General features: G+C 40.5%; 3 protein-coding genes across 13 annotated transcripts in view; 1 reads left to right on the top strand and 2 right to left on the bottom strand.

Moving 5' to 3' along the window:
* pyd (zonula occludens-like protein polychaetoid) overlaps positions 1-7,674 on the bottom strand; it is a 119,674-nt gene extending 112,000 nt beyond the window's left edge. For all 8 annotated transcript variants that reach the window (XR_011237986.1, XM_034979943.2, XM_069505773.1 and 5 more), the window contains exon 1: positions 7,379-7,674. Coding sequence is in view for 7 of the 8 variants with exons in the window: in XM_034979943.2 (XP_034835834.1) it covers positions 7,379-7,655 (277 nt within the window). In the remaining variant the exon portion in view is untranslated. The remainder of the gene's footprint in view (positions 1-7,378) is intronic.
* A 1,072-nt stretch (positions 7,675-8,746) lies between these two features.
* Atu (Another transcription unit) lies at positions 8,747-18,653 on the top strand. 2 transcript variants are annotated; one of them, XM_069505818.1, is made up of 11 exons: positions 8,747-8,846; positions 10,936-11,032; positions 11,728-12,408; positions 12,846-12,949; positions 13,306-13,482; positions 14,108-14,292; positions 14,396-14,610; positions 15,523-15,685; positions 16,672-16,887; positions 17,296-17,467; positions 17,687-18,653. In XM_069505818.1, the coding sequence occupies exons 1-11, from the start codon at positions 8,843-8,845 to the stop codon at positions 17,869-17,871; spliced, it is 2,199 nt and encodes a 732-aa protein (XP_069361919.1). In that variant the 5' UTR covers positions 8,747-8,842; the 3' UTR covers positions 17,872-18,653. The 2 variants fall into 2 exon arrangements, with proteins under 2 accessions (XP_069361919.1, XP_069361918.1); XM_069505817.1 differs by lacking the exon at positions 8,747-8,846 and adding an exon at positions 10,096-10,286.
* On the bottom strand, positions 18,203-23,735 carry LOC117992613 (uncharacterized). Of its 3 annotated transcripts, none has more exons than XM_069505851.1 (3): positions 23,621-23,735; positions 20,021-20,479; positions 18,203-19,539 (listed from the first exon to the last, which is right to left on the bottom strand). In XM_069505851.1, exons 1-3 carry the CDS (start codon positions 23,721-23,723, stop codon positions 19,223-19,225), a joined length of 879 nt encoding a protein of 292 aa, XP_069361952.1. In that variant the 5' UTR covers positions 23,724-23,735; the 3' UTR covers positions 18,203-19,222. The 3 variants fall into 3 exon arrangements, with proteins under 3 accessions (XP_069361952.1, XP_069361953.1, XP_069361955.1); XM_069505852.1 differs by having other exon boundaries at positions 23,658-23,707; XM_069505854.1 differs by having other exon boundaries at positions 23,607-23,706.
* Positions 23,736-24,021: the final 286 nt, after the last annotated feature.

The following is a 24,021-nucleotide window of genomic DNA, read 5'->3' as shown; positions in this document are numbered from 1 at the left end:
AGTGCGGATTGGCAAATTCCACACACCTTTGAGGTTGAGAACATTATGATGGGAAACTCTCAGAAATTAAGTTTCCTAGCGATATCGCTCGGTCGCTCGATTTTCCTCGTAAGTGGTTGCTTTAAAGTGATTCCTTCACTTTAAAGCAACCACATACGAGTACATACAATATACATGTACCCTGAAAAGATTACACTCATTTTTTTGAGCAACCCTCCACCTCCTATGGAGGATGGATTAACCTCTCGGTAATATGGGCAAAATCGCGCGAGGGCGCCCGTTCGGTATACTTGCTCTTGACGTTTTCTCGGGGCGCCTTCTTGACTCCCTACAAATAATAGGTTTAATAAAATAGGTATGTAACCCAGCTAACATTTTTAATCTCGGATTCTGTTGAATTTAATATCTGCCATAACCCATACCCGCCATACCATACTAAATACCGAAAGAGTAAGACAAAACACGCGATCCGAACATTCCACGGAACAAAAACGCCTCACAAATAGACGGGTTCGATAGAATAGATTCCCATGTCGGATTCTCACGGATCGTCACACCCTATGAGCGCCGTGGTAACACTGTGGTAATAGTCTAAACGAGCCTGGTTGACCGGCCTTTGACCCCGGTACTTTAACAAGGGCTATAATTTCGTGTAATTGACTCACGATCTATGTATTTCTTATAGGAAAAACGTTGTTGGTGGTCGGGACCTCTGCTTGTCTTGTGATTTTGGGAGAAAAATGTACCGAATGGTTAATTGGTAGATATAGGGACTTCATCATCATCATCATCATCAGCCTGTGGATGTCCACCGTTGGACATAGGCCTTCCCCAAAGAGCGCCACCACATCCAGTCCTCAGCCTTCCTCATCCAGCCACTTCCCGCCAGCCTCTTTATATCGTCAGTCCATCGTGCTGGAGGGCGTCCCACTCTACGCTTGCTTTAACAAGGAAACATATAGGGACTTACGTTTACGTTTGTTCTTTGATTTCCCGATGATGATTGAAAAATCCCGAGTCCGACTTCGTCCGCGTGGGTGTAAATATTTTAAAAATCCCGTGGGAAATCTTTGATTTTCTGGGATAAAAGTAGCCTACATCCGTTTCCAGGATGGAAGCTAAGTAGATACTAAGTAGATGATGCCCACAACTGCATCTACGTGAAGTAAGGTTTTTAAAAATCCCGTTGGAACTCTATGGTTTTCGGGAATCAAAAGGTAGCCTAGGTAGTAGGTATATCTTTCGGAATGCAAGGAATCTCTGTACCAAATTTCGTCAAAATCTGTTAAACGGATGGGCCGAGAAAAGCTAGCAGATAGACACTTCCGCATTTATAATATTGGCAGTTTTAAGTATAGACTAGGCGAACCGCCCTTATGCTTCGCGTAAGTGGAATTTCCTTTCATAGGAGTCTATGTTATAAATACAGAACCAAGAGAACCTACTTATGTAAAGTCTCCCTAAAGTTCTAAACACATTAGCGGTTTGAGCTATACCTTGATGTAATTCTGTATCTTTTTTAATAAATATCGATTAACATCTCTTTCTCTACAGTTTAAATATCCACATTTCCAATTCGTTAATAAGTTGAAAAAACAGTTTATTTGAGTGAAATTACATAAAGATCCCGGGACAGCTGCGCAAAATAGCACCGATAACGTTTACGGGCAGATGTTTTGAAGCACATGCTGTTAACCAAAACGATTTTTTGTGCAAAACCATCGCATTTTAAAACTTAACTGTTTATCCTACGTGCCTTTTAATTTTGAATTCATTTTAAAGTGCAATGATGATGAAATTTCTGCACAGTTAAGTAGAATGTTTTGTATTTACATATCTACATTGTAGTATTTCGATATCGTATGTCCAGTACCGATATCGCATCGAGTATCGTCAAAACGCTGTTACATTTCTTATATTCGTTTCTTTTTACCTTTTTTTTGCTTGTTGTAAATGTCATCTTTTATAACGGTATAATTTGAAAAGGTGCCTTTTTAATGGGTCAAATGAGTCATGATGAATGCAACTTTGTCTAACCACAGGTGTTTATAATTATGGCAGTTTTTCGAATATAAAAGACGAGTTTTTCGGAAGGCAGGTGCAGTCAAAAGTGCACTTAGAATAATGGGCACATGAACTGTGCCCATTATACAGACAGTTATGAAACTTCTACCTTGGAGGACCCTGACCCCTTCTCACTCTGAGAGTAGACTCGTGCTTAGTAATGAGCCGGCGATGGTTGGTTGATGATGATCAAACAACCGCCGGTTTTTTTTATTCCTATACAAGTTAACCTAGACTGCGATCTCACCTGTTAGTAAGTGATTACCTCTGCTTTGCGTCACTGAACAATGCCCACAGGGTCCTTTAGTGCCCTTTGATTTACCGAGTACCCATAACTTTGAAGTTTCAAGATACTGCATCAAAGGAAAAAGGGGGATTATCACTGTTGTATCTAATTAGTGTACAGACCTACTTATGACGCAACTACACTTGAAAAGTCTTTATAAGGCTGCTTGAGGTAAACTGGTTGGCATAGACTCCACGAAGAGTCTTTCAGTTTCAGTTCCCTCTGAATTAAACTGGTTGAAAACTCATCTGAACTTCAATGGTAGAGTTTTTTACTTACCTAAATTAGAATTAATACGAGTAATGCTTTGGTTATGACAGTCGTTTGACTGACTAAGGAAACTGAGATACGGAGACTTCAGTACCCTTCGAAAGTGTATTTGTTTGTTGGTTTGTCCTTCAATCACGTCGCAGCAGTGCAACGGATTGACATGATTTTTTGCATGGATATAGATAAAGACCTGGAGAGTGACATAGGCTACTTTTTATCCCGGAAAATCAAAGAGTTCCCACGGGATTTTTAAAAACCTAATTCCACGCGGACGAAGTCGCGGGCATCAGCTAGTAATGTATAAAAACTCGTCACGAGTCTGTGACGAACAGAAGCACGATTACAATTTACTAACATGAAATTATTTCATATTTTTCAAGCTCAGTTTCATTTAAACTTTTATTCAAGAGGAGAATATAAAAACTCTACCGGACAGTGTATCAAATTATGAATGTAAGTATACCTAAGCAATTTATTCACCGTGAAATTCTAAGATGTCTCTATAATGCGATCGATTCAAGATATAATATCTAGTTGGCAAAAACTGGACACGAGTCTGTGACGAATAGACACACGATTCCTATTATAATAATGTAAACTGTATGCGTTATGCAGCATAAGGCCCAGTTTTCACATAAGCGGAGCGGAGATACTTCAGCAATCTACAGTTTTTACTTTTGTATGTTCACGGCTGAGAAAACTGTTTAGCACTGAATTTTAAGTTTTGCAGAGTTCTGCGGAGTTGGGTTTCTAAAATCAATTTTTATTTTTGAGTTTCGGCTTTTCTATATGAGTAGACTAGAGATCTAAAAGCTTTGGTTAATTTCGTTTTAATTATTTTTATTCTCAATGTCCTAGTTTTTCCATCCTCCTTGGTCTTTAGATCTCCTGGTTAAGGACTAGAATAGACTAAAATACGATGCACTAGTCATATTATGTCTAGTGTCTACCGACCGATGGTGATGAACAAGTTAGTTATAAGTTATAACTTGTTTTTGTTTAAAGAATTAGCCAGTGATGACTAATATCCCCCTTTCCCATCAAAATAAGCGTTAAGCTTGTGCTAGGAGTAAATACGACAATAGTGCAACGGGTGGGGTTTGAACCGGCGACCTTTCGGATTTCAGTCCATTCATTTAACCGTTGAGCTATTGAGGCTTTGGATTAAATAGGTAATGGTAGGTAACTAGGGAATAATAATTTCACCGTCAACCGGCACCATTTAAATCCTTAATCGTTTTCAGGAAGTCTAAAAACCATTTTTAACTAGTATAATAAAATGGTTAGCACTGTAGGACTGTAGAATACAGTTCTAGGTACCTTTATTTAAATAAATACCACTAGACATACTAAGATAATTACTCAGTCAACAGTGAGCATTAATTTTGCACGCTGCTCGTAAGTGGCGTAATGCAGTTCAAGTTACGTAACGGCTCATAATAAAGACAATATTTGTTTATTCAGCTATTATCGGTAACTCGACCCTTCCTGGGCATGTGTGAATGCTTTAAAGGCGAAATACCTACTAGAACAGTAAATAAGTATCTACGCTTCTAGGGCTTGAACTTGTAGAACTAACTGCATAGGTCCCTTCTGGGGAAAGAGCAGCGCTTGGGCCGGTAGAAGTTCGATATAACCACTGCACTCCCCCGTGGCAGGTGGTATCTATGATGGATTTTTCTCACGAAGAAAAAAAAGATCTATAAAATACTCTAGGTTGGATGTTTCCGAACTTTAGACATGTATGTAACTCACAAAGTCACAAAGATATTTAGTAACTCACTACAACAGTCTACTTCATACTCGTAGGACCGGCCCTTTCCGGACCTGCACTTCGGCAACATCTCAGGCACAAGTGATACCTATTTTAGGATGAGACGAAAACTGAAACGAATAAAATTAATTATTCTTAGAGGACAAACGTTGGGAACGTTGGGAACGCCCCAGTTTTGCTGGGATGGGGAGGGGAAGGTCTGAAAATCTTTTCTTGCTGCATTTTTGTAGAAAAGCTACATGCAAAATTCCAAGTTTTTAGACTCAGCTACATGAGCTGTACCTACTTACTAATTATAATTAGGTACCTCGTATTCTGTGGCTGAACTTTGATTTGATTTATTATGTACCTAAGTGTCTTTGATTTGATTTATTACGTAAGTATATCCTTTTATAATGCACCTATCAGCTACTAATTACTACCTTTCTTTTATAATGCAGCTATTTTCTAGCTGATGCTTGCGACGTCGTCCACGTGGTATTAGAATTTTTCAAAATCCCGTTGGTGACTCGATTCATTATGTAAATATACATAGGTACCTTGAAATAAGATATTAGAGCTGGCGCGCAACACTCTGCGGCGAGTTGCGGTGCGTTTTAAAATCCGTAAAGATTACAAATGTATGAAAATCCGGTGCGGAATTAATTCCGCAGCGCGCGCTTCTATATAGGTACATAGTTCTATAACTTCTATAGTTCACAGATTTTGCGGGAAAAAACGCACGGTTTACCGTGGTGCGCGTTACTGTTTAGCGCAAGATATTATTATTATTATTATCTAGGCTTTCCAAGAAGCAAAGTTCTGTTATGATTTGTGTTCTGGGAAGGGGACAACGCGACTTGCGAGACAATGTTCGTGCAGCGTGTAGCGGGGTTCGACGTACTTTTTGTGTCGGTGGAGTGTAGACAAAAGACGGTCAAACATAGGATAAAAACTTATACGTTTTCATCATCTGTCAACCCGTCACCGGCTCACTACTGAGCACGGGTCTCCTCTCAGAATGAGAAGGATTTGGCCATAGTCCACCACGCTGGTCAAATGCGGATTGGCAGACTTCATCTTACAGGTCTACCTATAAATGAATAGAACTAGAGATTTAACCATATTATAATAGGCGATTGGTTCCGAAGGCGAGGTCATTTTCGAACGCACCCGCATGTGTCATTGACAACAATAAACTTGGATTTTGCGGTCATTTCAAACTATTGTCTGTTTAAATCTAAACCTAAATCATTTCTAATAAAGTCTATTTATGTAAAGCATGCGTATTTTATCTCGGACTCTCCCCTTCTTTTGGACAATGGACATGCAATTTTTCAATCATACTCGTGTTTGGGTGAAGTTTCGTGTCTCGTGCAATTAGATTGTAAAGCTGGTTACTCACCAGATTCTGCACGTAATAATTAATATTTTCATATTATACACGTGAAGAACCCAGCACAAGGGTTCTCCAAATGCTGTCAAGGTGTGTGAACTGTGAAGTCTTGCCGCACTAGGCCCGGTGGTGGACAAGGCTAAAACTGTTGTCATTCTGAGAGGAGACCCGTGCTCGGTAGGTCGATTTCGTAAAACCTGCATCAATCTCAAATGTTCTGATTGGCCGAGTTTGTGCGATTAGTGTTACAACAATGCATTGTAGCCAATAGTGAGCGAGCGTCAACCAATCAGAGATGATTGTGATCGTGCATTGTAGCTGTCATTCTACCGCAATCGAGCAGCTGGTTATTGGGCTAGCGATGGGTTGAAAAGATGCTGATGCTGATGTTTATGAGGGTAAAGGTCCTTTTTGATGACAATCATATTATGCTTGCAGTATGCCAAGTGAGAGGATGATCGTGCTAAGTTTACAAAAGTGGCTGCCTAGGAGATCGATGAGCCGTTGTTATTCTATATAGGTACTTAGAATAGAATAGAATATATTTTATTCAAGTAAACTTTTACAAGTGCTTTTGAATAGTCAACTAGTTTACTGGTAAACACTTAAATAATGGGAATTTGAGAAACAGGTAGGTACTTACCATGAACATGGAAACTATAAATTCGTGAGTTACCTTTCTGTTTTAGAAGCTCTATATTCCAGAAAGGGATTTTCTAATCCAGATTGTATTAGAAAATCACTATATTTACACAATACTAGTTAATCTAAAACAATATGGTGCAAATCTTTGTTGCGTGAGTGCCCGGCTTAAGAATAGGGAAATATTTATAGTTATTTGTAGATTCGCTAAGGCTATTATTTAGTCAAGTTTTGCTCTATTTAGTTGGCTAGGTTCAACATAAATAATTTCAAAGCAGTAGTCAAGTTTTTCTTTCGTTTCCATACCGATTCCCGAACGTTGAAAGGGCGTTATTTTTAAACTCGACGATAGATTTTACCTTTTTACCTTTTTGACTTTTTACCCTCGAGCATTATTTTAAGTTTAAACCCTAAACGGAGGTTCGACGTAAATAAATTCAAACACAGCAGTTAAAATTTTTCTCTCATTCGGAATCCCGAACCTACTAAAACCCAACATTATTTTAACGTTTAAACTTGAAATTGATGCTCGCATCCGCCTACCTAAGTTTTGGGACGTCTATGATTTTCCAGGATAAAAAGTAGCCTATGTCCTAGGTATAGTATACACTATACAGGGTGCCAGCTATCTAGATAACAAACGTCAAAATCCGTTAAACGGGATGAGCCATTAAAAGCCAACAGACAGACCGACACATTTTGGCATCACCACCCATATAATCAATGCGAAAGTGTGTTTGTTTGTTGGTTTATGGGTTTGTAAGTTAGTCTTTATCTATACCTACTAATATTTTAAAGAGGTAAAGTTTGTAAGTTTGTTTGTAGTGAATAATCTATGGAACTACTGAACCGATTTTGAAAATTCTTTCACCAGAAGAAACCTACATTATTCCTGAGTGACATAGGCTACATTTTATTACAAAAAGTTAGAGAACGTTTTCGTAATAATCTTAACAATAAAGCTTACCATTAATAACATATCGCCTATCATTCATCAGCTCCTTCGCCAGTTTGGGACACTCGTTGTAAATCACCGCGCACAGATCCCTCAACTTGGCGGCGTTTTGTTTACCAACAACTTCGATGAAGTAGTTGCACTTGTCACTGTCCACCGCACTGGTTATCACTTCCAAATCATTCACGTTGAATATGCCCTTCTTGACTAGCACGTCGAGCACGTTGGTGTCACATAGTTCGCGGAGCAGCACCGCTTTGTGTTGCGCCAAGCCTGCACATACGTCCATCGCGGCTGGCGGCGTTCGACTGGCGGTAGCCGGTAGTAAACGGTTTGAGTTTCGACTTGACGGTAAAGTTGGTGAAGGAAAAAATGGGTCCCATTGAATATGTCCATTCAGAAGGAACAGATGCAAGCAGCTAGGGTTGTTCCTTATCCTTATCACAGGGGATTAGTATAAAAAGTAATAATTGCAACAATCGTAGCTTAATTCAGTTAGATTTATGAATTTTAACCTTAAACCAATGTGCTAAGCTTTGATTTGGGACAGGTAGGTAGGCACCTACCTACTATTGCTAGGTACTTCTTCTCAGACCAGAGCGCATTCGGAACTCTTGTAGCAGTACTATAGGTATACTATATCTAGTATCTACCTATAACCTACTATTATTTCAGCAGTCACAGTTGATTGCGACTTCTGTTGCGTAGGAATAAGTACTTATAGGTAGGTAGGTACTTAACTACATACATATAACTATTTTCTCATGGATGGAAGTATACATATATTGTGATTAGGAAAAAGATCCCTCTATGCAAACTCATGTTTTGTGAAAATCCCATCAAAATCGGTGTAGCCGTTTCAAAGTTGATTCCGGAGAAAGGCGCAAAAACACATGTTTCTTTTTGAATAAAGTGAAACCATAGGTCAGCTATTTCAGTAGCACATAATCTTCGAAACTGCTAAGCCAGACAGGCACACTTTCGCATTTATAATATTAGTATGGATTTGGATTTCCTCCCAAGCGACAACCCTCCGTTTAACAATCGTAGCTTAATTCAGTTAGATTTATGAATTTGAACCTTAAACCAATGTTCTTAGTTTTAAAGTAAATCGCAAAAGGTATACCCACTTGAAAGTAACCAATGAATTTTGTTTCATCGCCGCGCCGTCACGTCAGATTCAGAATGTAATTTTGTAACATGATCTAGATTATTCAAGAACGGAAGCGAAATAGATCTTGTTCAGGCTTATGAAGAAGATTATATCAAGTACCTCTCACAATTAGTACATAATATAGTTTGGATTATCATCATCATCCATTTCCATTCCAAGAAACAGAAAAAGGAAAAGAGGACGACAAAGAAAGAGATGGCGGGATATTTTTGCCCAAAATGTAGGACCGGACTGGATGAGGAAAGCTCGAGATAGGGAGCTTTGGAGAGATTTGGGGGAGGTCTACGCCATTGAGGCGACTAATGCGTGAGTGAATAAACATATAAACATAAATTTTGACATTAAAAACTAATTTTATTATGACGATGAATGAAGTGATATATTTTTATGAATTGATATTGTTTCGAATACGATGAATTATTTATGATCAAAAATGATGTAAAATAAATAAATTGTTGTAATAGAAGATATCATTCGAATTAACGTACTAGACAATAAAGTCATCATCACCACCAATCTATGCAGGCCCACTGGAAGCCTTCGAACAACCCCCCCCCCCCCCCCCCCCCCCCCCCCCCCCGAATAGGAAGCAGACGTCTTTACCACTAGACCATCAACGCTTCTTACGGCTTCTATTTCTATTACCTACCTAATTATAATAGCAACTATTATTATACAGAGTGTAACCAGAACGCTGGCAAAAATGAAGACAAGTGAAAGTACTGATGATTACTGAATATGATACCACAAAAAACACGAAGAAAAATACGTTGCATAAGTAGGCGTAGGCGGGGCATTGCGGGTTTGAAAAATACTAAATCACTAAAGCTACAAAATGAGGCAAGTGGTTTAGGTAGTATAACAAATAGCGCTAAGCTTTTGCTAGCGTTCTGGTTACATCCTGTATATTCTGTGCTAATAGGTACAGTGACACTACCTCATTACCCATCAGTAGGTACCCATATTATAAATGCGAAAGTGTTTTTTTTTATATATTATTATTCAGATACAAGTTAGCCCTTGACTGTAATCTCACCTTTGGTGACTGGTAAGTGTCAAGTGATGATGCAGTCTACTAGCTCTAGACTACTAGACTACTCTAGACTAGTCTACTAGACTAGCCTATCTTCTTCTTAGGTTTGGTGTCTATCTTAGGATAGAAGCGGGCTAACCTTGAAAGGATATGGCAGTATTTATTAAACCCATACACCCACTACGCGGCATCGTACCGGAACGCTAAATCGCTTGGCAGTATGCTTTGCCGGTAGGGTGGTAACTCTAGGAGTCTAGCTACGACTGAAGCCTTCCACCAGACAAAAAGTCGCGGTCTTCAGCTAGCAAACCGGTCACTGAGTAGTTAGGTACCTACAGTTTGCAATTTGCATAAAAGTTCTGAGCAGAAGTTTTTCATCTTGTCTCATGGTGTTCGGGAAAAATTAATCGTCTGTGTTAAATGTTGATGACGCAAAGAGTGTGCGATGGAGTTTCGTTAGGTTTTAAAAGGCTAGAACCCAGAGCTGTAAAGCCAGTAAAAAAAGCGTATCGTTTTGCCAAGTTTTGCTCCGAAGTTCGTGAGGTTTATGTGGTTTATTTGTTTGCAAATAACCTAAAAAAATTACAATATACAAATTGCAATTTGGACTATTTATCGTATGTTTGTGTAGAGTTAGGTTTATTTAGTGGTTTAATTGCATTAAAACAGTTTACTCGCTAAAATGGCACCGAAAACGAAGAATATTTCGGGCGGTGAGTTGATTTTGTTTTCTGTCTGTTTGTGTCTATTTTTATGTATTTTTTATATTATTTTATGCTTTAAATTTCTTGTTTTGGTAAAAATCAATTGTACAAACACTTTGTTGTACCTATTGTGTCTATTTGCTGTAATATGTAATATATAATTCATAACATAACAATTACTCTAAACCTTAGATTAGACAGGCTTAAAAACTTATTCAGACTTGTTTGTAAACAGCTGCTCTAGGTAGCCACTAATCTAATAACATGATAATATGAAGTTAAGTGATCATGAACAGCCATCATCCATCCCAGCCTTTCTGGACTATAATTTATGTATGTCAAGTTTCTAGACCCAGGTTTAAGTAGTGTAGTAACATGTTAATCAGTAAGTTAATCGAGTACATACATGTAGGTACTAAGTAACATCAGCCATAAAATTACATGACCATCCTTTAGGTTGAATATCATTTGCACGTCACAAAACTAAAAAACTAAAAGGCAATTTTTCTTTAGAAAGAGATTTTGGCTTTGTAGAACCTCACTCATACCTAAATATGACATTATGTTGGTCAAATATAGATAACTTTATTTTATACTTACCTAATGGTTAATAATACTTAAGCTATTAATAATAAAGCATTTACCTATTAATTTTCAGACACAGATTCTGGGTCAGAGTCTGATAGTGCTTCTACTGGTAGCCGTAGTAAGAGCCCTAGCCCTGCCCCCTCAGGAAAAGAGGGCAGTCAGTCTCGGTAAGAAATATTTCTTCATCCCAAGATAATATTGTAGCCCCGCTTATATAAATTCATTTTATAGACTTTGACTAACACTAAGTTGATATAGGATTAAGTATGTATGTTCTTAGGTTTAACATCAAACTAGCTTATGCCTATGACTTCGTCCGCATGGACTCCACCAATTTGAAACCCCTATTTTACCCCCTTAAAGGTTAAATACCCAAAAATAGCGGATGGCTACGTCATAATAACTATCTGCATGCCAAATTTCACACCTATCAATTAATGGGCATGCATAAAACTCATTAATTACATACAGGCTTAAATTTTTTTAAGCTAAAACTCAGAGTGTCCGTCTGTCTGTCTGCTAGCTTTTTACGACCCATCTGTTCAACCGATTTTAATGAAATTTGGTACAGAGATAACGTACAACCCGGGAAAGGACATAAGCTCCTTTTGATCTCGGAAAATCAAAGAGTTGCCATGGGTTTTTTAAAAACCGAAATCACGCGGACGAAGTCGCGGGCAACATCTAGTTGCTAATATTTAAATCTGCTCTGAACCATATGGCGTGTTCAACTTATCCAAAAGTAAGCTAATAACAATTTGGGGATTTTACCTGTAATTTTCTCTTTGCATTGGGAACATCTGTCAAATTACTCATAGCACTTATGAGTTTCAAATTATTATATAAAAATCTTTGTTTTTAGATCTCCATCAAGAAGCCCACAAAAATCGGGAAGTGAATCTCCAAAATCAAACAAGTCGGCACGATCTGGGCGTTCAAGGAAATCATCCAATGCTTCAAATGTTTCCAGAAGCAAGTCCAACTCTCCAGCAGGGTCTCAGAGATCAGGCTCCGCTCACAGCAATAAGTCTGGCTCATCCAGTCCAAAGTCCAATGCCAGTCCAAAATCCAATGCCAGCCCTAAGTCTAATGCCAGCCCAAAGTCCAATGCTACGAAATCACCAAGAGCCTCAAAATCTAGATCACACTCAAGAAGCGGTTCAGGAAGTGCTAGATCCCGTTCTGGCAGTCCAAAATCTGGACCACAAAGTCCAAAATCCCGATCACAGACTCCTAAATCCAGGTCGCAAAGTCCCAAATCAAGGTCACAGAGTCCTAAATCCCGCTCGCAAAGCCCTAAATCAAGGTCGCAAAGTCCAAAATCTCGATCACAGTCTCGTTCACCCAGTCCTAAGTCCCAAGCTGCGAAAAGCCGATCGCGTAGTGGGAGTCCTAAGAGTAGGAAGTCCAGGTCAAGGTCTGGAAGTGCGTCATCGAGGTCTAAAAGTCCTGCTAGACCAGATGTTTCTGACAGTAGATCAAACTCTCCGAACCTCATGATTGACGATGGAGAGGCTAAGGAAAAGTCGAAAAGCAGATCAAGGTGTGTATTGTTATCATGTTGTGATTTTTTAACAGACATTTTACCTGCATTGCTACCTATTTTGCTTCATCATCATCATCATGATCAAGCCATCGGCGGCTCACTACAGACGGGTCTCCTCGGAGAGAGAAGGGTTTTGGCCATAGTCTACCATGCTGGCCATGTGCAGATTGGTAGACTTCACACACCATTAATATGGAGAACTCTTAGGCATGCAGGTTTCTTCACTATGTTTTCTTTCACTGTTAAAACAAGTGATATTTAATTACTTAAAATGCACATAACTCCGAAAAGTTAAAGGTGCGTGCCCGGGATCGAACTCCCGAACACCGATTAGAAGACAGACATCCTAACCACTCCACTCCACTCTCAAATGTTATACTCAACAATTTTTCCTTTTGTATTTTCTTCAGTTAAGTACTGTAATATATTTACAGATCTGGATCCAGACACTCAAAGTCAAGATCAAGAAGTAAATCAAAGTCCAAAAGTCGCTCAAGGTCACGGTCAAAAAGTTCGAATGCCTCTGAAGGGAACGCAGGTAACATAATACGTCATCATGATCATCAACAACCCATCGCCGGCTCAATACTGAACACAGGTCTCCTCTCAAAATGAGAAGTGTTCAGGCAATAGTCCGCCACGCTGGCCTAGTGTAGATTGGCAGACTTCACATACCTTTGAGTACATTATGGAGAACTCTCAGGCATGCAGGTTTCCTTCACCATTGAAGCAAGTGATATATAGTAATACAAAACGCAAATAATTCCGAAAAGTTTAGAGTAGCGTACCCAGGACCGAACCCCCAACCCTTTAACTAGAAGGCTGATGTCTTTATTAACCACTAAAGCTATACTTATACTTATTTTGATAAATTACTTGCCATTTTGATTTCAGCGGACAAGAAAAAAAGGGCAGTTCTATCAGACTCAGAGAGTGGTGGTGAGGGATCGAAAGGTGCTAAGCGTAAGAAGGGCTCGGACAGTGGATCGGACACTAGCAACAAGCCTAGCAAGAAGAAGTCTAAACAAATTGTTGACTCTGATGATGACAATCAAGAAAAACCTGACACAGGTAAAGCTTAGGAATTAGTTGCTTTAACAGCTTTGATAATAATCGACAATCAAGGAGTGTACAATACAATGGTACAATGCCAATAACCGGCTGAATTCGTTGTGAGCTCTTATAATCCTTGTAGCCTTAGTTTTAAATTTACGTCATTAATTATTAATATCACCGTTACATCAATTATCTTACATATTCAACGATTGACAATCAAGAAGTGTATAATGGTACCTATTTTGGCTTTGGCGCTATCTCCACGGGCGAGAGTATCGCGGCTATACGACGAGTGACTCTGGGCGAGTATAGCGTCACGGACTTGTGTCTCGCGGCGATACCATTGAGTCTCGCGACGATACCGTCGAGTCTTGCGGCGATACCGCCACTTTACGCGACGTGTTCGCCGCGAATCTGTCGAGAATTGCACAGATGAGAGGCGCAACGAGGAGATGCGGTCAAGTCACGCGGCGATCCGTTGCGGTCTCGTGGCGTTTCGTTGTGAATAATTATCGCTGCACCGTTGAGATTATCATATACTAGGACGAAATCGTTGCGATTCTCTCGACCGTGGATATGGCGCCTTTGACTTCGACTTTGAAGGCATGTTTTATATCTTCTTTTACCTTCTATATTACAGTGACAGCTGATGCTCTATTTGGTGACGCGTCAGACATCAGCACAGATAACGAAGGAGAAAAGGACAAGGGATCAGAGAGATCGCGATCCAGATCTAGATCACGCTCAAGGTCCAGAAGTCGGAGCCGCGGACGATCTGATGATGACAGACGCTCTGGTGATGAAGGTAGAGGCAGTGGTGATGAGGTGAGTAAGCTAAAAAATAATGAAATGGATTTTACATCAGGTTTTACTTATGAAGAAAATAATAATATAAATTCATTCTTGTTGTCCTTACATTTTATTTCAGCAAGCCAAAGACAAACCGGAAGAAGAAGAGGAAGTGGAAATCCCCGAGACTCGTATAGACGTGGACATGCCCAAGATTTGGACAGAGCTGGGCAAAGAGTTGCACTTTGTCAAGTTGCCCAACTTCTTGTCAGTGGAGACCAGGCCTTATGATCCCAACACGTATGAGGACGAGATTGATGAGGAAGAGACTTTGGACGAGGAAGGAAGAGCTAGGTAAGAAATAATTTACTTATTGGTCTATTTACCCAAGGTATGGACGGTGCTTGGCAAACCACTTGGCCAATTGCGCAATTGTCTCTCGATGGAGAGTGGAGACCTAACATAATATAAGACGTCAGATGTTTTATTTGCAATACATTGCGGACTTTTACAAACAGGGTTTTTAATTATTTTTCTTTGCGGTTTTTTTTGTGGTATCTTATCAGCAATCATCGGTAATGTGAACTGTCTTTGGTCTAGCGTTCTAATTACATCCTATACAGGGTGTAACCAGAACGCTAGCAAAAACATAACGTTATTGTTATACTATCTAATCCAATAATCATTTGCCTCATTTTGTAGTTTTAGTGATTTAGTATTTTTCAAACCCGCAATGTATAGCGTTCAAAACTGGGGTCAACGCTCTACCTACGACGTGGCATGGACTCCGAATGGCCTACTTACGCAACGTTCGTTTACCTTTAGCATCAATAAATGTTTTATTTGCAACTAGCTGATGCCCGCGACTTCGTACGCGTGGATTTAGGTTTTTAAAAATCCCGTGGGAACTCTTTGATTTCTCGGGATAAAAAGTAGCCTATATCATTTTCCAGATCTAAAGATCACGTCCATCCGTTGCTCCGTTGCGACGTGATTGAAGGACAAACCAACAAACCAATAAACCAACAAACCAACAAACCATCAAACAAACACACTTTCACATTTATAATATGGGTACTGAGATAAGGGTACTGATATGACTGGTATATCGTGAACTTTTACAAAATAAAGATTTATGAGGTATCATATCATTACTGATATGATACCACAAAACACTAAATACTATAATAAGATCACCTGTCTTTTCGTGTCGTTTTTGCTAGCGTTCTGGTTACATCCTGTATATTTTGAGTGTTTTGTTAACAGATTAAAGCTGAAAGTGGAGAACACGATGCGCTGGCGCACGGCGTTCGACAAGGAAGGCAACGCTATAAAGGAGTCCAACGCGCGCATGGTCAAGTGGTCCGACGGCAGCATGTCCCTGCACCTCGGCTCCGAGATATTCGACGTTTACAAACAGCCTTTGCTTGTAAGTACAGTCATCATCATCATCATCATCATCATCATCATCATCATCATCATCATCATCATCATCATCATCATCATCATCATCATCGTCATCATCATCATCATCATCATCATCATCATCAACCAATAGACGACCTCTGCTGGACATAGGTCTCTTGTAGGGACTTCCACACGCCACGGTCTTGCGCCGCCTGGATCCAGCGGCTCCCTGCGACTCGTCTGATGTCGTCCGTCCACCTAGTGAGGGGGTCTTCCAACGCTGCGTCTTCCGGTGCGAGGTCGCCATTCCAGCACCTTGGGACCCCAACGTCTATCGGTTGTACGAACTATGTGCCCCGCCCATTGCCTTTATTTTGCCATTGCCATTGCCATTTAGCTTTGCAACTATGTCGGTTACTCTAGTTCTCCTACGGATCTCCTCATTTCTGATTTGATCACGTAGAGGAACTCCAAGCATAGCTCTCTCCATCGCCCGCTGAGCTTTCTTATGAGGCCCATAGTTAGCGTTGTAAGTACAGTAGCCGGCAGGAAATAATATACATCGACTATTAGAAAGAGGTTTCGGCTTCGTGGAGCATTGTCTCTGTCACTCATACATATGTGACGTTTTGTCGGTCTCATATACAGATACAACGCTCTACAAAAACGCTATCTCCTTCTAAAGGTACAATGTACAATATTTTCTGCTGGGTACTGTAAATAGCATACAGACCGTTTATTATTACTACCGTAGACTATTCCTTGTAGACTTAAAACCCAGAAATGTAGGGTTTGTAAAGTCCCCATGGACAGAACAAATCGTAGCTCAGCTAGAGGGTTGGCTCTACTAGAGATCTCATAACTTTTTAACAGTGAAAGCATTATAAACTTGTGAGTCTTAGCAACCAAATTTTTATGAAATGTTTTTGGTGGGATACGTTTTTCTTAGACAATCGTGGGGCAGATTTATATGCACTCTTATTGCTTTACTTATTGTTATATTTACAGGGTGACCACAACCATCTGTTCGTCCGTCAAGGCACAGGTCTTCAAGGGCAGGCAGTGTTCCGCACAAAGCTGTCCTTCAGGCCTCACTCCACTGACTCGTTCACGCACAGAAAGATGACACTCTCGGTCGCTGATCGCTCTACGAAGACATCCGCCATCAAGATACTGTCGCAAGTCGGAAGCGATCCTGATGCTGATAGGAAGTACCAGCTTAAGGTAAGAATCGTTAGAGTTGTAACAAGGGAGCAAAGAAATAAGGTAGACAGGTACTCGGCTGTTCCTTAGTTCACTCAAAATGCATAGCAATCTGACACATCTGAAGTAATGACATGCATGGGAAATGTTCCTCGGAGAGTTGAGTTGTGACGATGTAGCGGGCGAGTGAAGAGAAGTGTTTAGACAGCCACAAAAAGTTTTTAAAAATAAAAATACAGCATGTGAAGTTATTAGTTTTTAAAATTTGAATTTCTTGGTTATCAGTTTACATCAAGATATTGATGCAAACTGATAACCAAGAAATTCAATCAATTTTGGCTCGCTAGAATAATAACACATTATTTCTAAAATATTTTCTTATTAGAATAGTGCACAAATTCAACCATTTCCCTTTCATTTCAATTCAAGAAAGAGGAAATGGAGCTCCGTGCGGCCATGCGTTCACGAGCCTCCACTCGGCCGAAGCGCCGCGCCGGGGCCGCGAGCGGAGGCCGGGGCGCCGCCAGGCATGACGACTCCGAGGACGAGGGCGGAGTCTCCCTCGCAGCCATCAAGAACAAGTACAAGGCTGGCCAGAAAGGTGAGTCACACGCAGATACACGTACGCACACGCAAACAGATACGCACACATAATGTGCAAACACGAATGCAATGCACACACACGTATGCAATCATGAAACAAGGCCACCAACATGTCACCAGTCAAAATTTTGTCTCTTTCTAATAAAACAGTTACTTTTAACTGCAACCAAAAATGTCATGCAGAAAGATCTTACATTTTTCTCTTTGTTTCTTCCAGCGAGTGCGGGTGCTGCCATCTACTCGTCCGAGTCGGAGGGCTCGGACGTGGAGACGCGTCGCGCGCGGCGCCTTGACCGTGCCAAGGCACTCAAGGACTCGGACGACGAAGGCAGCGATGCGGGGGATGACAATACGCCCCAGAAGAGCCAGAGCGACTCCGGCTCCCACAGCGGTAGTGAATAGACCTACACTACACATTACCACTCGACGTGGAGATGCGTCGCGCGGCGCCTCGACCGCGCCAAGGCGCTCAAGGACTGACCACGAAGACAGACAGTAACGCGGGCGAAGACTATACGCCCCAGAAGATACCCCCTGAATAGACCCATAACAGTAGGTACGGTACACATTGCCAAGGACTCGGACGACTATAGTCGAATTTTTAATTAAACAGCATTTTTTGACGTTTCTAGTGCTACCAGATTTTTATGAAAAATAAATAGTGCGGGGCGGGGGAAGCTTTGGAAAGGTGTATCATTGTGGGTCGATGATAAAAATTATTAAAAAAACTCAATCACCTGCTGTAAATTATTTAATAACGTCTAAGACCACCTACTTACTCAATAAAATATTATATTTACGTAAATCATATCTTAAACCCCTTTTTTAAAAGCACTACTAGTAATTATTTACTAGTTCTATGATGCTTCCTTTTTAGTCTGCTTCTGTGAACTCAAATTAAAATAGAGAAGTGGGAACTGGTTCAATGCTTCATTTACATGATACAACTGAACCACTTACATCACTATTATCCTAAAAATGGTATCATTATTTTACGATTTGACATTAGCTAATGTTAAAACGTGTTGTTTAATTAAAAATTCAAGTAGCAGTAAATTGGACGATAAAACACTCGGAGATAATTTGTTTTCAAATGTATTATATCTATTAATGTTAATGATATTGGTCAAATTCGTGTAAATAGTAGTAAATAGTTATTGAAATAAAAAAATAAGTTAAAAATAGTATCTAGCTCTTTATTATGACTTCACGCTAATATTTGAAAACTTTGATCACGGGCCAATTTAGAAATATGGCATTGCGAAATTATTATTGCAATAATAATAATAATGTTAAGAACTAACTCGCTATGCGATAGTTTGGATCTCTATGCCCACCCACCACAGATCACTACCCATATTATAAATACGTAAGTGTAATTTGTTTGTTGATTTGTCCTTCAATCGCGTCGCAACGGAGCAACGGATTGACGTGATTTTTCTCATTGGTGCATTGCCAACTTTTTATCTCAGAAAATCGAAGAGTTCTCACGGAATTTTTAAAAACGGTCGCACTCGCACACTAATGGTTCCATACCATCTTACAAAAAATAACACTTTAATTTTCATAGCGATCATTTTTTTTTTAATTTTCATTGTTTTTATAGAGGCAATAGCAATACATATTCTGTGAAAATTGCAACTCTAGCTATTACGGTTCACGAGATACAGCCCGCTGACAGACAGACGGACGGACCGACAGCGGAGGCTTGGTAAGTAATAAAGTCCTATTGGCGCCCCCTGGGTACGGAACCCTAGAAATTAGACCTTAGTACAAAATTCTTCCAACATACAATATATTCATCATCTATTTGTAAGTAAATCTCCCCCTTATACACTAGTTTGCCTACACCAAAAATCTTCCATAATCCTTCATCGTCTTTGGTCACATTTGGTATCCGAAATCCGCAGGAATCCAAGTTGAATCTGTCTCTATCATAAAATCTGTCGAAAGTTGTTCTCGGTGGACTTATTTGACAACTTTCAAGGTTATTTATTGGGTATAGGAAGCGTGGTTCGAATGTTTGGCCAGGGACCAATTTTCTGCTTGGAGCATGTGTTGGAAATGATTCTGAAAGAAAAAGGTTAAGTACTATAAAGGTTTTTTAGGGTTCCGTGCCTCAAAAGGAAAAAAAGCAACACTTATAGGATCACTTCGTTGTCTGTCTGTCTGTCCGTCTGTCGTGTCTGTCAAGTAACACTTAGGTACCTAAGTGCAACTTTAAAGGTGATTTCACAAAAAACTGGTCAAATAATGTTTTTGTGTTGTAACCACAAAAGTCACGGTTTTGGGACTTTGCCTTTACTTTTGCTTTAAGATATTGTTACCTGATTCTAGGGCATCGTATCGGAACGCTAAAACTCTTGTAGGCACGGCTTTGAAGGAAAGATGGTAACTTGTCACGGCAGAATGACCTACCGTCCCCCTGCCCCTGTCGCGAATCGAACCCGGGACCTTCCACTTGTAAAACCACAACGCTCGCACTGCGTCAGGGAGGTCGTTGAATGGTCTTCCTAATATCGAAGGTTAGGTGTTATAGGTCGCTACTTACCGACTATTCGAATATTAATAACTTGAAATAATTCAATCCAATCGCCATCATTTCCTTTGTAGTATAAACTTAGGACCCAATTTCCATGATCGTCTTCACTGAGGGGTCCAATTGTAAAATCGTTAGGTTGTTTTTCAAAATCTTTGTATAGGCAACTATTTTCATAATTTTCGTGATTAAAACTAATTATCCTGCGTTTTATCGTAGCGGCTATAATAGTTTTTACTTTTCCTTCATGTTTTTTTGTATCGTAATTATTTTTCGGTCGTGATGTTTCTTTATAATCGGTCGTAAATCGGGTTGTGTTTATGTTCAGTTTCATACTGTTACCGTTGGGATTGCTTAAGTAGTAAATGGTGTTTGTGTTGTTAATGATTGGCGCTGATATGACCACAGTGTCGCCCAGTCCGGCTGTCACGGAGAGAGACATCAGCTCAGTTTTACGGGCTTCCGTTGTACCTGTAACGATTGATTTAGCTAGTGTTGTGATAATGTTCCACTAAGCCGTGATTCGAGTACTGCGTGTTACCAGTGATGACATACTATGGATCCGAGACATGGTCGCATGGTCATGGAGAGCTTGGAGTTTCCATACATGATCAAATCAGAAATGAGGAGATCCGTAGAGTAACCAACATAGCTCAGCGGGTTGCGACGCTGAAATGGCATTGGGCAGGGCACATATGTAGTTCGGAAAACCGATAGATGTTGGGGTTCTAAGGTGCTGGAATGGCGACCTCGCATCGGAAAAGGCAGCGTTGGAAGACTCCCCACTAGATGGACGGACGACATCAGACGAGTCGCAGGGAGCCACTGGATTCAGGCGGCGCAAGACCGTGGCATGTGGAAGTCCCTACAAGAGAACGTCTATCGGTTGATGAGGATGACGTGACGTCTGCCTCCTATTCGGGGAGTCGTGGGTGCGATCCCGGGCACGCACCTCTAACTTTTCGGAGTTATGGGCGTTTTAGGAAATTAAATATCACTCGCTTTAACCGTGAAGGAAAACATCGTGCATGCCTGAGAGTTCTCCATAATGTTCTCAAAGGTGTGTGAAGTCTGCCAATCCGCACTTGGCCAGGCAGCAGCGTGGTGGACTATGGCCAAACGCATCTTCAATTCCTGAATCGCTATAACTGAGGCGGGCAGTAACCCTGTTGTAGCATCAGGGTAAGTTGGTAGGTACCAAACATTTTTATGGGACCATCTCGCGAACTTATTCATTGAGTAAAAAAATTTTGCAAATCGGTCCAGACACCTAGGAGGAATAATGGTGTACATACATAAAAAAGAAAAAAGTGTAGACGCGACAAGTCGAGATGGCAATCGGGGTGAGCACACCCGCACAGCCCCCGGCTAATCCGATGCGGGCACTGTGTGGGTAGTGCGCCCCATACCCCGATTGCCATCTCGACCTGTCGCGTACTATGCTTAGATAGTTTTCACGGAGAAAATATGAAATTAATTAAAAACGAAAATTGCCGTGAAATTAATTTTATTGGAATATCTTATTTTGTACGTAGAACTGGCTGATAAAATAGACTGATATGATAAAAAAATTGACCTGATGTTAAATGTTTTTACCCGACAGCACTAGAAGGATTATATAGGAGGGTAATGTGTTTACAATGAGGTATAAGTTTCCTTTTTTCCCCTCGAATCCTGCTGGTTCAGTAATTTTTGATATGTAGGTACCTACCTATTTGAAATTATTTAGAAGTTTCCTTTTGGGTAAAATCCGAAGGCAGGCAAGCCATTATATGCGGTTAAGTTAGCGAATAAATCTCGGTAGATCCAATTTGGAAAGTACACCCTCGCTGGATACTGAACAATTCATGGAAATGTATGGCGTTGCTTCCGAGCATCTCGAATCAGACGTGTGCGGCCGAATACCATAGATAGGTACCTATACCTACAGTGCGACAAGGCTATCTTGGCGCGTGGCAAAAATTGTAACTAATGTTGCCCTTTGTCCTTGTTTGAATATTCTAAGCCTTTGTTCTCCAACAGCACCCCCCTGTTAATGTCATTCAAGTGCCAAGAGATCGTTGTCGCACTGTACCTACATTTTCATAGTCTCCAGACATGTGAGCTGTGTTTAATATTGTCGCGTCAATCATTTCGACCGCGACCTTTTTTTCATGAGATAAGATATCGTTTGACGACAATCTTGCTTAATCAAAAGCAATGATGCGGTCTAGGTTAGAGCGCGCTCGCCTAGAAGATGTCTATTCACTCTTGCCTTGAAGGTATTTAGATTATACATGGCACGAAACACGGACGCCAGTAGGGCATTCCACACCTGAGCAGAAACATTGAGAAAACGTTTCATACCAGAAACGTTGAGAAAAAACATTTCGTACAAGTAAATAGATTGGATATCGACCACGTAAGTATTATATGGGTGTCAACGTTCACGGTTTCTTGCTGTTCTGTGGTAAAAGTCCCGCAAATTGCTATTGCGCTGGAACCATGTCTCATTAACATCGAAATCACGTCATTTTGACGTCAGCCGACATAAAAATATATACCATTAGCACAGAATATACTAGCTCGAAACTTCAGTCTAGCACTAAAATGGCGGCCACGCGCATTAGCAATTTGCGGGATTTATAGAACGGTGACAGAGGTTGTCAAATTCCTGTTACACACACTCTCCAACTTATACCTGGGGCTTATACCCTAAGTATAAACTTTTTTATGTAGATACAAGTTAGCCCTTGATTGCAATCTCACCTGATGGTAAGTGATGATGCAGTCTAAGATGGATGCGGTCTAACCTGGAAGGGGTATGGCAGTTTTTATTAAACCCATGCCCCTTTGGTTTCTACACGGCATCGTACCGGAACGCTAAATCGCTTGGCGGCACGGCTTTGCCGGTAGGGTGGTGGCCACCAGACCAGACCAGAAATTTATAAATTACAAAATTCCTAACGCCTTCCAGGAATTGAACCCGAAACCTCACACTAATAAGACTACAGTGCTTACCACTGCGCCAGGGAGGTCGTCAAAACTTTCGTTAACTCTTTTCAAGCAACGAATTCATTCGGACTTCGCCTGGTTTGATTCCACCTGAACTTACCTTCAAGATACCTTAGCTATCAAGTTTCGGGACAGCAATCCGACACAACAGGAGAAAGATCAGACTCAGGCGTGACGGCTTTACGTGCTCTCCGAGGCACGGGGTTGCAACACTGTCAATTTCCTAACCCCGGACTAATAGTAATAATACTAAGAAATCCTTGAAAGAAAAACCGACTCTGACTCAATAATCGACCTTAGGGTCGTCATGCGCAGGCGAATATGTTTACCCTACCAACTAGGTAATAAAAAAGTAACAGACAGACAGACCCACTTCCACGTTTCTATTATTATACTTCTTGCATTTGACGAAGGCCACTGACTCATGCTTGTGTTTAAGTCGTATCGGTATACGTAAGGTAAGTACCTACACTAAATGTGTGCGTTTGACAGCGCTTGCTCGCAACTGATTGGTCTGACAAGCACGCACACTTACGCAATGACCATGTAAACGACGTTACCACAAGTAAAGTTCAGTAGCCTTCGTGAATTTCAAGAACTGTACCTAGTATGAATTACCTATTTCATCGAGTGTATCACTAGATTTTTTGCTCACCGTCGCACATACTGAAGACAACGAATAATATATTGAAAAGGCAAAAAACATATTCCGCGCCTTCATATCTTCAGCGTTACACACAAACTGACATAAAAAGACATCACTATCAGTGCTTATGAAATGTACATGTACAAGTACGCTGGAAGAGGTGTGCCATACAGGATCACAATAATTATTTTTTGTCCCCATAATTCGAAGCGCCACACCGAGCGTACAGGCCCGGAAATTAAAATTAAAACTTTGTGTCAAATTGTCTTCGTGTTGAGGTTGACTAAGTCGATTTCGTAAAACCTGCAACAATCACTATTACAATCTCAATTGTTCTGATTGGCTAAGTTTGTGCGATCCTTGTTGCAACAAT

This window comes from Maniola hyperantus, chromosome 21 (genome assembly GCF_902806685.2).
Source record: "Maniola hyperantus chromosome 21, iAphHyp1.2, whole genome shotgun sequence".
Classification (NCBI taxonomy): Eukaryota; Metazoa; Arthropoda; class Insecta; order Lepidoptera; family Nymphalidae; genus Maniola; species Maniola hyperantus.
This window is presented reverse-complemented; position numbering and strand designations above follow the sequence as displayed.

Coding starts and splice junctions, on each gene's coding strand:
- LOC117992613 (XM_069505851.1), bottom strand. CDS start 23,723: ATGAAGGCGCGGAATATGTTTTTTGCCTTTTCAATATATTATTCGTTG. Junction 20,480..23,620: donor TGATACACTCGATGAAATAG/GTAATTCATACT, acceptor CAATCGTTACAG/GTACAACGGAAGCCCGTAAA. Junction 19,540..20,020: donor TATTAATATTCGAATAGTCG/GTAAGTAGCGAC, acceptor TTTTTCTTTCAG/AATCATTTCCAACACATGCT.
- Atu (XM_069505817.1), top strand. CDS start 10,256: ATGGCACCGAAAACGAAGAATATTTCGGGCG. Junction 12,409..12,845: donor AAGTCGAAAAGCAGATCAAG/GTGTGTATTGTT, acceptor ATATATTTACAG/ATCTGGATCCAGACACTCAA. Junction 14,611..15,522: donor GACGAGGAAGGAAGAGCTAG/GTAAGAAATAAT, acceptor TTTTGTTAACAG/ATTAAAGCTGAAAGTGGAGA.